The sequence below is a fragment of the Xyrauchen texanus genome, chromosome 7, assembly GCF_025860055.1.
Source record: "Xyrauchen texanus isolate HMW12.3.18 chromosome 7, RBS_HiC_50CHRs, whole genome shotgun sequence".
NCBI lineage: Eukaryota > Metazoa > Chordata > Actinopteri > Cypriniformes > Catostomidae > Xyrauchen > Xyrauchen texanus.
In genome coordinates this window covers 24979140-24995896 of record NC_068282.1, presented here as the reverse complement: position 1 = coordinate 24995896, position 16757 = coordinate 24979140, and the positions used below count along the sequence as shown (strand labels likewise).

At 35.7% G+C, this 16757-nt stretch overlaps 1 protein-coding gene across 1 annotated transcript; it reads left to right on the top strand.

The window, feature by feature from the left end:
• The first annotated feature begins 874 nt into the window (after positions 1–874).
• On the top strand, positions 875–5555 carry LOC127646866 (prothymosin alpha-A-like). The gene is made up of 5 exons (XM_052130797.1): positions 875–1180; positions 4492–4560; positions 4663–4744; positions 4924–5012; positions 5105–5555. The coding sequence occupies exons 1-5, from the start codon at positions 953–955 to the stop codon at positions 5141–5143; spliced, it is 507 nt and encodes a 168-aa protein (XP_051986757.1). The 5' UTR covers positions 875–952; the 3' UTR covers positions 5144–5555.
• Positions 5556–16757: the final 11202 nt, after the last annotated feature.

Below are 16757 nucleotides of genomic sequence, written 5' to 3'. Positions count from 1 at the left end.
TTTGTACAGGCTACATAACCAAGGAATTTTCAACTAACTTTTTTTGGGTTCCACTTCCAGCACACTTCTACTTTGGGTAAGGAGTGTAATGAGCCATGTTGGGTAAGGTACTTAAAAATAGTAATCCACTACAAATGACTAATTATTTCTGTACAATTTTTATCATATTATTTACTTCACTAATTACTTCATTGAAACAGGAATCCCATTACTAATTACTTTACTTTTAAGTTACTTTCTAAAACACTTTTCCGCTCAACAATTTCAAAATTATTTTGAAATTATCAAGTGCTGACTCGTTATGGTGCCATAACTCATGTATTCTACATAAATAATATAAAAAAAAAAAAATAAGCATAACTATAGTATACTTAAAAGTAATTATATTAATTGAAAGTCAGTAACCGTAATCTGATTGTTTTACCAAAAATAAATTGGTTTACAGTAACTAATTACTTTGTAATTGCATTAAACCCAACACTGGTAATGAGATGATAGAAAGAACTTACTGAAATGTAATAATGTAGAGCTCACCATTCACATAAGTAAATCAGAAGCCAAGATTTAATCGTAAAGCTGCAAATAGTATCTGTCAGAAGCTTTGGGAGAGGCATCTATGTCATTCTACATTGCAAAGTATACACCAATGAATGATAACTATTGGAGTCTATGTTACAAGAAAAATTAATCAATACAATGTCTCTTAAAAATCTTCTGGATAATTAAAGAACTAGAGAATACGAATGAGAGAAGTATTTTTTTTTTAAAGTAACCTCCAATACTTGTATTTTCCCATCGCTGCTCCACACTCCAGATCAGTTGGTGGCGGTAATGCACTATAAGATGGTTTGTCAACCGTCAATAAACACAAAAGAAGAAGTAGTAGCCCTTTTTGGAGCACTGGCTACAGTGGTCTTTTAGAGCTTCTTGGTAAATATACCCTTCTCTCAGAATGGGGAAAAAATGTGATCTCAGTGATTTCGAACGTGGCATGATTGTTGGTGCAAGACGTGCTGGTTTGAGCATTTCTGTAACTGCTGATCTACTGGGATTTTCACGCACAACAGTCTCAAGAGTTTATTCAACATCCAGTGAGCCGCAGTTGTGCGGACGTAAACGCCTTGATGAGAGAGGTCAACAGAGAATGTCCAGACTGGCTCGACCTGACAGAAAGGCTACGGTAACTCCGAATACCCACTCTGTACAATAACAGTGAGCAGAACAGCATCTCATAATGCACAGCAGTTGTGGACAAACAACATTTTTGACCGATTTGCCTTTTGTTAAGATTTAATGCAGCGCTCAATTCAAATGGGTATCCAAACTTTTTCTACTGGGGTCAGATGCAAAAAGAAATAGGTGTCGTGGGTCGCACCGTTGTAAAAAGCTAGATGCTCCTATTGCAGCATATTTATATGGTACGCTTAAATTAAAGAAAGTTTTAATCACATTGTGATAATAAAGGACATTTGTCTCACCAAGAACGCTTGTAATGGAACAGTGATGAAGGGTCAAAAAAGTGACAAAAACAGTGCTCTAAAGATCTAAATGTGGGGGCAAACAATGCCCTGGTTTCTGTTTATATATATATATATATACTATCTGATATTTCTTAAAATTCTACTTTGAGAATAGCATTACACTATCAGTGTAACAGAAAATATGTTTTGAATAAATGAATGACAGTACATTTGAAATATTTAGAAAAAGTGCCCTCATAAACATAAAAACTCCTCTGAATGTTAAATCCATAGGGAAAGTATTGGCGCATTTATGGAAAATTACATTTTTGACCATGTAGTAATGTAACGAATGTTATACTGTGTAACAGCTTGTTACTTTCAATGCCCTTGAAATTAGCATTTTTATTTTTTGACATCCATTCAGTGTCACTGCAAAGCACAAGCAGTTTTGGGTGTGAAGCATAACAATAATCAGAATATGTTATATTTTTCTCTTATATGTTGCTGAGAAGTCAGTGAATAATCTTTCTTGTTTTAATGAAACATCAAAACAAACCAATTCACAACAATTGATAAACTTCCCAGCACTGCAGAAGACATTCTAGGAGAGTTATCTCGGCTCAGTAAACTCAAGTGCGGTCGGTTGTGCTGGACAACAGCAGCTCTACTCAGTTGTATGATGCTCGTGACATTTTATTGAGGACAGGTACATGAGCAAAGTATCAAACCCGATACCAGTCTGTGGCAGTGGGTGCGTGGTAAAGCGCCCGTCCGGAGAGAGAAAGCTGTAAGGGCGCTTGCACCTGAGCTAAATCATGTCTAATTCCAGTGAGCATGGGGAGAGTGGCATATAAACAGCCACACAACTGCGAGACGGGGAGAGAGAATGACACGAGTGACCAGCGTTTCTTGTATAACTATTGTTGTTAAGCTGAAGAGTGTGTGTAGCTGCTGTTGAAGAAGTTTCTGTTACCGTACATGTTTATTTAATTGGAGAGGACTGCATAGACATCAAAAGGCAAATAAATAAAAAGCCTTATTCGACTACATCACTGCCCCCTGTCTCATCCTTTCCACACAGTCCTATAACAAACACATCATTTTTTTACGTGGCGCATCATCCGTGGGAATCTGGAGGATTCCAAACTCCTGAACTCTTCCAATGGAAGAATCTGGTGGCAACTAAAGAGAATGCACTTGTGGAGACCAATACAAATTTGCTGTGAAATGTGACTGTACATGATAGCGACACCCAGTGTTCAGAATACGAATTTCCTGTAATTTCTCAGTAACTGGCCAAATTACGTTCTATTTCCAAAATCTATTGCGGCCCATAGTTTGGACACTGCTGGGCTAAAAGTTTACTGCATGCCAATACTATTTAATTGATCAAAATATGGGTCATTTTTATCCTGTAGTGTAGATGGTGGAATCTCTTCATTATTCATTCATGGCTCACTGATGCTCCGTTTTAATACAAAGTGTTGGCATGTAAAGCCCTGGGTATACTTCCAATTTGACGCTAACACTGGGTATACTTCCAATTTGTCTGCCTACATTCGAATGAAAGCTTGTCAAAGTATACTCCATATAACTCTGCACGCATACACAGACAGTTGGCACATGCGTTACGACTGCTATGAGACACCAGACAGGTGTTTAGACCCATAAAGATGTCTTTATATTCCTTCAGTTATACAAATGCAGATGTTTCCAGACCTCACACATGCTCTCTTGACTTGAACATCCACTGTTGTTGTTTTAACCTTCGTCTCCTGATGTTTAGTGGCAATTACATCTTTTAGCACTGCTTCTTGATAGCAATGGCTCAAATGTGAGTGTTGCCACCTTGTGGACCCAATATTTAATGCAAATAACTCCAGGTGCATGCACATTCAAAGACGCGTGGTTAGAAAAATTGGGCTGCGCGTGTTCAGTGCTCACGCTCTATGCTGATGACGAGATTTGTGTTGTGCATCCTGGCTGAGCAAAGCATACTTTGGGCTTAATGGTGACAGTGTGAGAAGGCGTTGCAGGGGTGATGTAGATGCTAACCCACTTAAAGGCTATGGATTATGACCTACATTTATGAATACAAGTGAGCTGCTGATTGGAAGCATATCAGTTGATATTTTGGGTGAGGACAGATATGCATATTAAACATCATCGTATTAAATGACTAGATATTTTAAATGTTATATGGTTTCTCTTAAAAAAAAAAAAAAAAAAACTTTTACTCCTAAATAAATTAATAGTTATTTTAAAACATGTGTATTAAATCATGAGCAATCACGTGAGATGAAGACTCATGTCATATCAGTAACCTTATAAAAGCTGTTTCATTCTACATGTAGAGGGTCTCCTCATGGGGGCTGCCATGTTAGAATCACATGTGTAGCCAAATACTTCTGGCTTAATCTCAGTAACCAACTTTATATTGGACACTTTCAATCTTGGATTAAATTAATCATGGCTGACTGTGTGTAGGTAATTTCTACAATGGCATCTGTAACTTAAAACTATTGATTTTGAAGGATGACATCGCTAGGTGTCACTGTTGGTCCAAGTTGACACAAACGCAAGCTACTGAGTGCACCTTTAAACCAAATTCTTAGAAATTGGCATACATGCTTAGCACTATTGTTCCCTCTCTCTCTCTCTCTCTCTCTCTCTCTGGTTTTTCTGGGCTGCCTCTCTTTGGTTTATATGGTCTGAGCTGAGTTCAAATATGCAGTAATTGTGATCGGGAAGTTGTAGTTTTGATGTGGATGATATACTGAACTACAGAGCTCATAGGCGGTAACTCTGTCATATCAAATTACAACACCTCAATATGGTCTGTAAACTAGGCGGGGATGGAAGAGACAGACATCCAATGAATATAGAGCATGGAAGCGTTTCAAATATGAAATGAAATCACGTTCCACGAATAAGAGATTATGTGAATTCAGCATTGGTCTACTTGTTTAATTTTCCTGTCAGATCTTTAACTAAAATAATAACAGAGATATATTTTTTCCTTCATTAGGACCTTAAAGAAAAGAAACCGGTTGAGGAGACAGAAAATGGAAAGGATGCACCAGCTAATGGAAATGCGGTGAGGTTCCACAACTTTGTTTCTTTTGTTTCTTTTGTTGCTCTCAGTGTTTTGGAATGATCATAATGTATATAACCCATAATTTGAATAACTTTTGTTTAGGAAAATGGAGATCAAGAAAATGAAGTAGTTGAGAAAGAAGAGGATGTCGGTGAGGAAGAGGTTGAGGAAGATGATGGAGAAGGTAAGGCCTTCATTATGTGCTGGAAGAAGTGTGTAGCTTTACAAATTAGATCAGAGATCCAGACTTAAAACAGTACTACTGTAGCTGAAATGGTGGAAAACGTCCTGCTACAGCTCCATCTATTTGTTGACAGCTGAAGCACATAAAGATGTGTGACTATAGAGTTAACTATGTTACAGGTGATGATGATGTTGAAGATGATGAGGCTAAGGGTAGCACAGGCAAAAGAGTGGCTGAGGATGATGATGATGATGATGATGATAATAAAGTAAGTTTATAAATTATGTTACCAAAGTCCTCGGATAAAAATCTGAAAAATGTAATCGCCCTGTGTTTAACTGCATTGGCTGCATTTTTTAGGATGATGTTGAAACTAAGAAGCAGAAAACCGATGTGTAAGAAGCTACTCTGCTGGAGTCCAGCATCCGTGTACACACACCTAACTGCAGATTTTGTAGAAACAACCAAGACTTTAAAGCTCTACCTTCTTACAAAATACTTTGAAAGGAAAAATGTGTTTGTATTTTTATTTAAATTTTTGTACATTTTGTTAGGAGGTCAGCCATCTTTGACCGTGATCTCTGGTGACCAAATGGTGCTTTGATTTATTGCTTCTCTATGAAATAGAATTTACTTGTGGTTTGAACATGTCATGTAATCTCAAAAGAAACTTGTAAAAAAAGAAGAAAAAATATGAAAAGAAAAATTATGGAAAACCATACAAAAAAAAAACTTTAATTCAAAGCATTCCAGTAACTTTGTGTATGTGCATCAGTTGTATCAAATGTAGTAAATTGCTATCTATTTGTGGCCTGTTTGATGTATGTGTGAAATTTGTTGTGCGACAATAAACAAGAATTTATTTTGTGAGTTCTTAATATTTATTTCCTTTATTTTATTTTTAAACATGAATTTTTAATGTTGGAGCTGTATGGGTAATAATAATGATTGAACCAGCGTTACATTTAGATGTAGTTCATGTTTTCATCAGCCTGTCAAAAGTAAATGTACATTAGTGTAAATTATTCAGGCCTTTAAGATCTGGTATAAATTATATTGTGTTAAATTAAGTTGAATGAGTCTTCCATTTATATAAACGTTTCTTTAGGACAAACTGCTCTCATTAGTTGGTCTTGTGAATTTTCTTTACAGTATATACTGTATTTACAAGTTGTATAAATTCTTAGACGGAACCAAGACAATTGATGACTTTGTGGTAGTGGTGGTCAAAATGCCACTACAACATTTTCAACATATTTCATAAAGATGGCAACTTTTAAGACAAAATGGAAGTTAGTACTCAGTATGTACCATTTATGATGAATGTTTTGTAGTAGAGATCAATGTTGCACTCACAAAAAATCCAGCCAGAAATAAAATATTGCATAATAATCAATGTAGTCCAAAGATGAACTGTATCTATTTGTGATTTAAGTTCAGATACCTGTTGTCTATATAGACATTTTCATAGATTACAAAGGTTATTTGTATTTGATAAATGACATTTATTTAGCTGGTATAAGCCTGACAAAAATACACGTATCACATATTGGGAAAATATGCCCAAAACCAAAAGCTATGATGGAGCTAGAAATGGAAACTGTAAAACATTTTCCATTTTGGTGGTTTTCCTCTTTAAATGATCAGAAAGAGGCACTAAACTGACAGTTGATATTGCACATTTGCTGTCAGATCTTTGAGGCAGAGGTAGAAAAGACAAGTATGTGCAGAGGAGAATACTATAAATGGAGAATTTAAATGTGTACTGCTTCATAGTCATAGACATACTTATAAACAAGGGAATGGCCATTCAGCCCTGATCTGGTCTAAGGCAGAAAAACTTGCTTCCCAACCTACCTGAATACAAATCAGATTCAAGGGTCAGGGAGTATTTCAAAATCAGAGAGAAAGCAGTAAATGGAAGTATCAGTGACAGGGGGACACAAATGGGGACATTCGATACTAGGGATGACAGGGAGATCCATGCATGTATTATAGTATGCTGGGGGATTAATTTGAAGTCAGACCGGGCATGGACTCTCCAAGATTTCAGCTATGAGGTAAAGCAGTCACATATGAAAAAAGAAGATGATCGGAGGTGAGGTAAGTTGAAGAGGTGACTGTCTAAAGGGGTGGAATTAGTGTATGAGGGAGCATGTGTGAAATGAAATCCTCTAAGGAGATGTAGAACCTTTTCAGAGCTCTAATAGTTGGAACCATGCCAGATAATTTTTTTTTCTAGTAATCTATATGATACATTTCCAACAAGCATCAACCTGCATAGGTGGGCAATGCAGGTGGACACTCGATACTATGTGGTGAGAAAAACATCATGATGCAATTTAGCTGGATAAAAGATGACACTTGCCAAGTGAAAAGTCACTAATGACAAATTGATAAAAAAAAACATCTGGCATCTTTGAGAAAAGAAAGTGGAGAAAATAGACAAATTGATGAATACGCCTAGTTCAAGGTGCACTCAGTTATTTCTTCCTCATTAAAAAGTTGTACTCCTTAAAAAAAAAGGTCATTTTGAAACATATCTAAAATAATTTCCAATCACACAGGATTTTGACTTCAGACATATCAATAACCTTATTAGTGTCGTGGAATATCGCGATGAATCTCTCTAAGTTGTAAGAAAACTCTCGGAGTCTTGAGTTCCAGATGCCAAAATTGTAGTTTATTGAACACCAACAAACATGAGACCGGCCAGCTGTCCGTTCTGACTCTATCCTCCTGAGTTTTCAGTTATATACCTTTTTGTTATCTTCTTGCCCATTATCTCTGACCAATAGAATAATTACTCTTGTCTCTTTCCTTCGCCACCAATATGTTCTATTTTCCTCACTAATTAAATATTGGTGGAAAATCCCCATCTAATTATTTTTTAAAAACATACATCAACTGGTAACTCCACTTATTTTTGACATAAGTCATAGTTCATGGTAAAAGTGCATCAATTTTAGAAACACCTGTGTATGAGACAAACAGCCATGTCCCCATCACATACCTTTTACCTTTGCCCTACATTTCAGTGTACCCTCATAATGAGGCGGCCTTGTTTGTTCATACACAGTATCATTTGATTAATGAAAGAAAATACAAGCTCCAAAGATATTTAACTCATCAAGGTAAAACACCATGCCAGAAACATATCATATAAGAGATATCTAACTTATTAAAAGTGTTTTCAGTAAGAAGTGCATCCTGTATTTTAATGAGACACACCATATATTTTAGAGATACGTGTCAGCATAAAGGAAATACACCAAAGATATATGTCAGAATACTACTAATTAACAGAAACAGCAAAACACCAGCTGCAAAAATACAAGACACCATTCATATAATAACTGATTAGAGAAGTACATCCTGTATTTCAAGGTTGTATACCATTCTTTGTGTTCTCTGCAGCATCAACACTTTTAGTAACCTCATATGCTCTCTCCTGGCTCACACAAAGGCCTAGAAACTCATATAAGTATTTTGATATCTAAGAATGATTATTATACCATCTAAAAAATGATTATTCTACAATATTAGCTGTTTCATTCTACATGGAGAAGGTCCCCTCATGGGGGCTGCCATGTTAGAATTACATAACCAGACAAAAACGACTTGCTTAATTTTAGTAACCACCCTGTTACTGGACACTTTCACTCATGGATTCAACTGATCAAGGCTGACTGTGAATGTTTAATTTCTAAAAAGTCATCAGTAACTATAAACTATGAATGATGCTGCATCTACAACGCTAGGTGTCAGTGTAAGTCCAAGGGCACCTTGAAACCAAATAATTATGTTCATTCAACCTAGAGCAAACTTCTACATGTAAATTAATGACGGTCTAGAAGGCAGTATCATGAGATAAAATCAGTTATCCTAGTTATACAGACCATATAGAGTACATATACTCATTTCCAAATTTTAAATGATATAGTGACTTCCTTCTACCTTATGTCTGAATAAAACTGTAGGGAGTTTGTATTTTTTAAATGTTCTTGTTTCTGTAACTTTTTCTGTTTGTAAGGATCCCAGCAAGTGTACTATTCAAGAATAATATTCTATACATAACCTTTGATCTTGGGTAAATAAATAGTGTAATAAACAAGCCCTTAGGGATTTTTTAACCCTTTAATGCATACCTTGGGCTTTTAGTGACCCAGGACCTCATTCCACCACCTGATCCTCATTCCACCTCCTCATCCATTTTTTTAAATTTAGGCCCACACCTCTTTCGTATTCCTCAACCATTCTCTTCTGAGTAGTGAAACAAAACAAAATTGCATATATATATATATATATATATATATATATATATATATATATATATATATATATACAAGTTTACTATCACATTCTATATATTTCTTTGTTTATTACAAGACAAATGATTACAAAATTCATACAAATGAATCCTATATCACATTGATTTTCTGTGAGACAATGTTGAATTATCAGTATTGCATGTGCGTGTATACATTTACATTTATGTATTTGGCAGATACTTTTATCCAAAGTGAATTACAGTGCATTCAAGGTATACATTTATCAGTTTGTGTTCCCTGGGAATCAAATCCATGGTCTTGGCATTTCTAACACCTTGCTGTACCAGTAGAGCTGCAGGTACTGTAGTATGTATGCACATATACATTTCTTAATCCTATTTCTTAATCAAGTTGCATTGATGTTTCAATGATTGATTTGATTTACATTTGGCATTGCTATTTGTTGAAGAAGCAATGTGGAAGTAAACTACGGCAAGGGTAAAACATGAACAGTATGATTTGGCTTGTCATTTATGTCATTTATTACTGAAATTATGTACAAGTTGTTTGTATATTTAGATTCAAATATTGCCTAAAAATACTCAGTATGTGTAGCTTTTGTGTTGCTTATGTGTTATATCTCAATATGGGTTTGACAGCCAGTTGCATTTCTTAAAATTTCATTGTGGAAATAATAAATACTGTTCTATATTTGTTGCATTATCTCTTTGATATATGAAAATAATGTTAGAATTCTATTCTTTTTTTTCTCTCTCTCTAATTGTCTTGAAAATGTTTTGAAAATTGTACACTTTCTGGGCATTTTGTAGATCCATTTATGATAGATATATGCACCAGGTCGCTAAAGACCCGAGTATGCAATAATGTTTGGTGAAACACCCATGCATTTAAGGGTTAATCCTGTAAAACACCAGCAAACACATTTTTGAGTAAATTGTTTGTTAAACCAATCTTAAGTAAACAGTCACATTTAATTGAATGCAACAACTTATGTAAGAATGGTTTTATGTATTATTTACACAGAAATTCATTGTGCTCATGTTTCATGCTTGAGGCACAAAGTAGTTATGGAAGATTTTGTGTTTTTTGGTGTATTAGTGATGCTGTTATACTGAAATATTACACCTCTGTAATCATGTAAACATGGATGCAAATGTATTACAAAATTTTGACCTGCTCATAATTCTTAATAATTTGTCTCCTATGACAGCACAGTTCTGACAAACTCCTAAGGTCAGGCTCAGCAACAGCCTGGGCCCAGTTGTTCAGGAGTAATCTGATCTGATTTTGGGTATCGGATTGGAAAATGGGTTGTTCAAGAGAAAAAGGATTCTGAAATCAGATTAAATCAAGTAATTCAGTCTTGGTTTTGATCTGGATCAAACCTTTAGTATGTGTTGTTCAAAATTTTTAAACAGGATTGGGATATCTTTGATCCAAAAAATCTGGATTATCCTGATCCCAGCAGAAGGGTGGATTCAGGGTGGATTTTAGGAACAAAATGTAATAAAACTTTTTAATTGGTCAAATAATACAACATTTGTATAATTTAGACTACATACATTTATTTATATTTTTCACTTGATTTGTTTAACCTTTACAGTTATAAATTAGATAAAATAGACATTAGGCTACCTATTAAGCCTTTCAGTACAGTACAGTAAAGTAAAAAAAATAAAAAATAAAAAAAAATATGTCCCAATAAAATAATCCCACAATTGTATTTATTTGTTGTGGGTCCGATGTGGGGTCTGACACTTTAAAAGAAATTGAAAATGGAAGGGGATGTTTGTATTGTTTTATTTAGCTGTTTTCTGTCTCTTCAAATAAATACACCCTAAGTGACCCCAGGCTGGCTATTCTACCTGTTGTTGTTTAAATAGCTAGTAGCCTAAATTGTGATATGTAGTCCCTTTAGAGCACTGGTAATCCAGATTTGGTAATCTTGAAAATTTGTGTCTGGATCAGGGTTATCCAATCCAATGTTAATTTGAAAAACCGGCACAAAAGTAAGATGGGTTACCTGATCCTGGATAGCAAAACATGGGATTTCCAAATCCGGATCATTCTGATCCAGATTAAACTTTTTGAACAACTGGGCCTGTTTGAGTTATTACACCTTTTAAGCATTTAACACTGTGTTTTGGAATAAACCTTACATAAAACTGTGATTTTCATTTTTGTCATTACCTAACTGTGTAAGAACGTGTAAATTCTTTGCTCACATTTTGACACTGGATATACACTTACTGAGCACTTTATTAGGAAGACCTATACACCTACTTTATTCATGTGATTATCTAATCAGTCAATTGTGTTGGCAGCAGTGCAATGTATAAAATCATGCAGATATGTGTGAGGAGCTTCAGTGAATGTTCACATCAACCATCAGAATGGAGAAAAAAAAGTCATTTAAACCATTGCATGATTGTTGGTGCCAGACAGGCTGGTTTGAGCATTTCTGTAACTGCTGATCTCTAGAGTTTACTCAGAATGGTACCAAAAAATAAATAAAAAAATCCAGTGAACGGCTGTTCTGTGGATGGAAATGCCTTGTTGATGAGAGAGGTCAACGGAGAATGGCCAGACTAGGTCGAGCTGACAGAAAGGCTATGGTAACTCAGATAAACCAATTGTAGAATTGTACAGTTTTAGTGAGCAGAATAGCATCTCAGAATGCACAGCAAGTCGAACTTTGAGGACTACAACAGAAGACTACCATGTCAGGCACTTTATCAGGACCATAATGTTCCTAAAAAGGGCTCAGTGAGTGTATATCTAAAGCCACTGGGTGTCAGTATACACAGGTAACAAAATATAGAAATAAAAATAGAATGTCTGGACACATACAGGTGAAACTCGAAAAATTAGAATATCGTGCAAAAGTTCATTAATTTCAGTAATTCAACTTAAAATGTGAAACTAATATATTATATAGACTCATTACAAGCAAAGTAAGATATTTCTAGCCTTTATTTGATATAATTTTGATGATTATGGCTTACAGCTTATGAAAACCCCAAATTCAGAATCTCAGAAAATTAGAATATTGTGAAAAGGTTCAGTATTGTAGCTCAAAGTGTCACACTCTAATCAGCTAAACACCTGCAAAGGGTTCCTGAGCCTTTAAATGGTCTCTCAGTCTGGTTCAGTTGAATTCACAATCATGGGGAAGACTGCTGACCTGACAGTTGTGCAGAAAACCATCATTGACACCCTCCACAAGGAGGGAAAGCCTCAAAAGGTAACTGCAAAAGAAGTTGGATGTTCTCAAAGTGCTGTATCAAAGCACATTAATAGAAAGTTAAGTGGAAGGGAAAAGTGTGGAAGAAAAAGGTGCACAAGCAGCAGGGATGACCGTAGCCTGGAGAGGATTGTCAGGAAAAGGCCATTCAAATGTGTGGGGAGCTTCACAAGGAGTGGACTGAGGCTGGAGTTACTGCATCAAGAGCCACCACACACAGGCGGGTCCTGGACATGGGCTTCAAATGTCAAGCGTCTTACCTGGGCTAAAGAAAAAAAGAACTGGTCTGTTGCTCAGTGGTCCAAAGTTCTCTTTTCTGATGAGAGCAAATTTTGCATCTCATTTGGAAACCAAGGTCCCAGAGTCTGGAGGAAGAATGGAGAGGCACACAATCCAAGATGCTTGAAGTCCAGTGTGAAGTTTCCACAGTCTGTGTTGGTTTGGGGAGCCATGTCATCGGCTGGTGTAGGTCCACTGTGCTTTATTAAGTCCAGAGTCAGCGCAGCCGTCTACCGGGACATTTTAGAGCACTTCATGCTTCCTTCAGCAGACAAGCTTTATGGAGATGCTGACTTCATTTTCCAGCAGGACTTGGCACCTGCCCACACTGCCAAAAGTACCAAAACCTGGTTCAATGACCATGGTATTACTGTGCTTGATTGGTCAGCAAACTCGCCTGACCTGAACCCCATAGAGAATCTATGGGGCATTACTAAGAGAAAGATGAGAGACATGAGACCAAACAATGCAGAAGAGCTGAAGGCCGCTATTGAAGCATCTTGGTCTTCCATAACACCTCAGCAGTGCCACAGGCTGATAGCATCCATGCCACGCGCATTGAGGCAGTAATTAATGCAAAAGGGGCCCAAACCAAGTACTGAGTACATATGCATGATTATACTTTTCAGAGGGCCGACATTTCTGTATTTAAAATCCTTTTTTTATTGATTTCATGTAATATTCTAATTTTCTGAGATTCTGAATTTGGGGTTTTCATAAGCTGTAAGCCATAATCATAAAAATTATATCAAATAAAGGCTTGAAATATCTTACTTTGCTTGTAATGAGTCTATATAATATATTAGTTTCACATTTTAAGTTGAATTACTGAAATTAATGAACTTTTGCACGATATTCTAATTTTTCGAGTTTCACCTGTAACTCCTTCTTTAGCCTTCTCATTACATATTCAGTTTCTCCTTTCCGATGAAAGAAGCCTGACATGACAAATGACAGAAACTTTTCCAGTTGGACCTTTTTTGAAATATCAATGTTAGTTAAATACAGTTCTAAATCACAATAATACACCCCTTATTATTCAATGTGAGAAAATTATCAGAACCACAGTGTCACAGAGGTAGTCCAGCGAGTGAAGGTTTTTAGAACCCAGTTGCAGAGACTTCTTTATTGAAAATAATCCAGAGCAAGAGGAACCACAAAAGAAACAAGACTAAGACTCATCAAACTCAACTCAACACAATTAACAATGCAAGACAAAAGACAGGGAGAACACAAGGGATCTACACAGATCTAAATGACACAAACTAGAAACACCTGTAAACAATTAGGAAGGATTGAAAAAGCATGCATATTTAATAAAGTTATATCTCTTTGCTAGACTCTTTTCAGTCTGTTTTGCAATTCAGTGTGCGGTTAGCAACTTTTGATTTTTGAGTCACTCTTTTTGGCTCTACGCACTTGAAACTAACTAGAAGTCCAGCCCTCTAGTGACCCCCTACTGGCCGCTAGGGGAAGTTAAAAGTGACACATTGCCTACCACACACCTTTAACACATCTGATGAAAATATCCACCTGAGCTTCTGTTTCGTTACACTTCACTTGGTACAGTTTGGCCTATTGTCTCACCTTTAACAACCCAATGATTAAAGCTGAAACCAAATGATCTGTCCTCATTCAGTTTTTGATAACAATAAAAACACGTAACAGGTGTGGATGATACTTGCTTTTATGGGACAGTTTGCCAGTGCTGCTGATCTGGAGCTTAACGGTTGCATCCAGGCTTTCTCACTAATGAGATCGGCTCTGAGCAATGCACTGTGGTTTCAGGGCTATTATTCCTGGGACACCATGCAGTAAAGTATTCAAACTTTCCTAACTTCAGCAGATATAAATGACCAATAAAAATAGCTAGCACATTCTGTCCTCAAAAAACAGACAGAGTTTGCTTATAATATGAACACACAAAAACTACAAACTACTGTAACTAACTAACTTATGACAAGGGAATTGTGATATTATTGCCGATTATTGCTTGAAAAATAAAAACTTTACACATTTTCAATAAAAAATTACAACAAAGTGTAAGATGGGGCTAAAGGCCACCCAGGTAAAAGGCTGACTTTATTCTATTGTCTTTAAAAACACTTAACAGCAACTAAATGTGTTGCAGGAGCTAAAAGCCCCGATAGACACATTATGTTTATGTATAGGACGAATAGATATGTTATGAAATTTTTTCAAAGTGGGCTCACGTTGAATGATAAAATCACAATGAAGATTAATTTGTTTATAGAATACTTAAGATATTATGAAATGCTAAATGTGATTGAAATGAATATGGTTAACCTTTTTCTTAAGTGGTTATTTGAATTAGCATTATCTTAATTCAAGCATTTTGCTGTTTTAAATGTATATGACATTTGTAAGTTGAGAAATTTTGTCCTATAACTATTTATTTACACTATATCACTTTGCCACCTTTTATTATAACATATTAAGTTACTCCATAAATATTTAATACAAATATATTTTTTTCAATCTTGATACACTTTGTGGCCAGAAAAAAGCCAATTTTCCTAAACTGTGCCTTTAGCCCCTTTGTACGCTTTGACAATTTATGCAGAACATGCATGGTCAATAGCTTATTCTGTAAAGCAATGGTTTGTAGAAACCACATTAGATAGGAATCTGAAGTCGCCTCTAATGGTTATTGATTGCAGGACATTGCTGGCTTTGACTGGGCACAGACTTGACACTATTGTACTTGTTAACAATTTGCCAATGCAACATGGTGAGAAATTAGATTACAGTAGTCTCTTGGAAGTCTTTGACTAGGGTCATTAGTGCTATGTAATTAATAGCTTCTCTGATACCAAGAATCATTCGAGGCTGACTACAATTCAATGATGCAGTCACATTTATAGTTTTTCTTACATATTGTTATTACTATTCTTAATAATACAGATCCAATCCACTTGGTTATCTGGTTATTACATACAAAAGTGCAGTTTTCTTTAACAATAAGTTAGTTGGCATCAACCTTCAATTGATCAGTGGGATCCCATAATAAGAACACTAACACAGATTAACATTTGTAACCTAAATTGTCTTACTTTTAGGATATAATCTGTCAATTATAGTGGCAGGTAAGTGTCTTACTCTTGAATCATGCATATTGTACCTTTGAGGCAACATACATAAAAACTTGCCATGGCAAACATACAAATAACTGCACGGGTAAGTGTGGTGAATTAACATGACTCACCAGCAACATTCTGATTACTAAACCTGTGCTTTAAGCAAAGCAAACCATTAATGTACAATGTATGAAATGTGTGTATTTCGTTAAGGCTCTGCTTTCAGGAAGGAATTGATTGATGTGTTAGTGCAGGCTTCACTAAGTATTACAAGTATTCAGTTCATGTTACAGGAATGCATTTTTTTGTCAAGACTATTCACTTGTATGCTTTCAAAAAACCAAAACAAAAAACAGGTGTGAGTAACTGTAATTATACATGGACAAGTACATACATAACAAAATGATAGATGGATAGCTGGGTGTATTCATTTAGGGAAATGCTAAATCAAAAAATTATTTCCTTAAATCATTAAGGAATTGTAAGGAAATTCTACAAGCACATTGTACTAGGTGGACTTTGTTTTCAAGTACTATTTACTTATCTTACTGTATATGTATAATAGCATGATAATTCATTATACAGTCTGCTTCATTTGGCATATACAAACTAAGCTGTGAGAATCCAACTCTGGGATACAATCAGAATTTACATAGTATGAAAACATATATAAGGCATAACTTGACACTGCAACAAGACCAGTCTTGCCACACTGGGTGATGTGTCTGTCAAAATTGGGGAAAGGCTCCTCAGACATTGTTTTCAGTTTGATTTCCATACACATACAGTATGTTGGATTAATGAATCTGACTATATACATTCAGACTATTATGGCCAATTAAAAAAAGACATAACTCTTTTCTGTGTATGGCAGGCTTCAACCCACCCATACTGTGGCAATGTAACAGAACCCTGTGACATGACATCCAACCTCTCACAAGATTCAAATGATAAAAACAATTAACAAAAGCTTAGCCAGACTTTGTCTTTGCAAGTAACAGCGTGACACAGAATACTATCTGACAAGTTGCCTCAGATCTAAAAGATTGAAACCTATGTGGTAATCATTTGCACTATACTGAATAAATAAATAAATATCC

Excerpts from the sequence above, each read along its gene's own strand:
- LOC127646866 (XM_052130797.1), top strand. The coding sequence starts at position 953 with ATGGGGAAAAAATGTGATCTCAGTGATTTCGAACGTGGCATGATTGTT. Across the intron at positions 4,561-4,662 it reads CACCAGCTAATGGAAATGCG|GAAAATGGAGATCAAGAAAA; the intron begins GTGAGGTTCCAC and ends ACTTTTGTTTAG. Across the intron at positions 4,745-4,923 it reads TGAGGAAGATGATGGAGAAG|GTGATGATGATGTTGAAGAT; the intron begins GTAAGGCCTTCA and ends ACTATGTTACAG.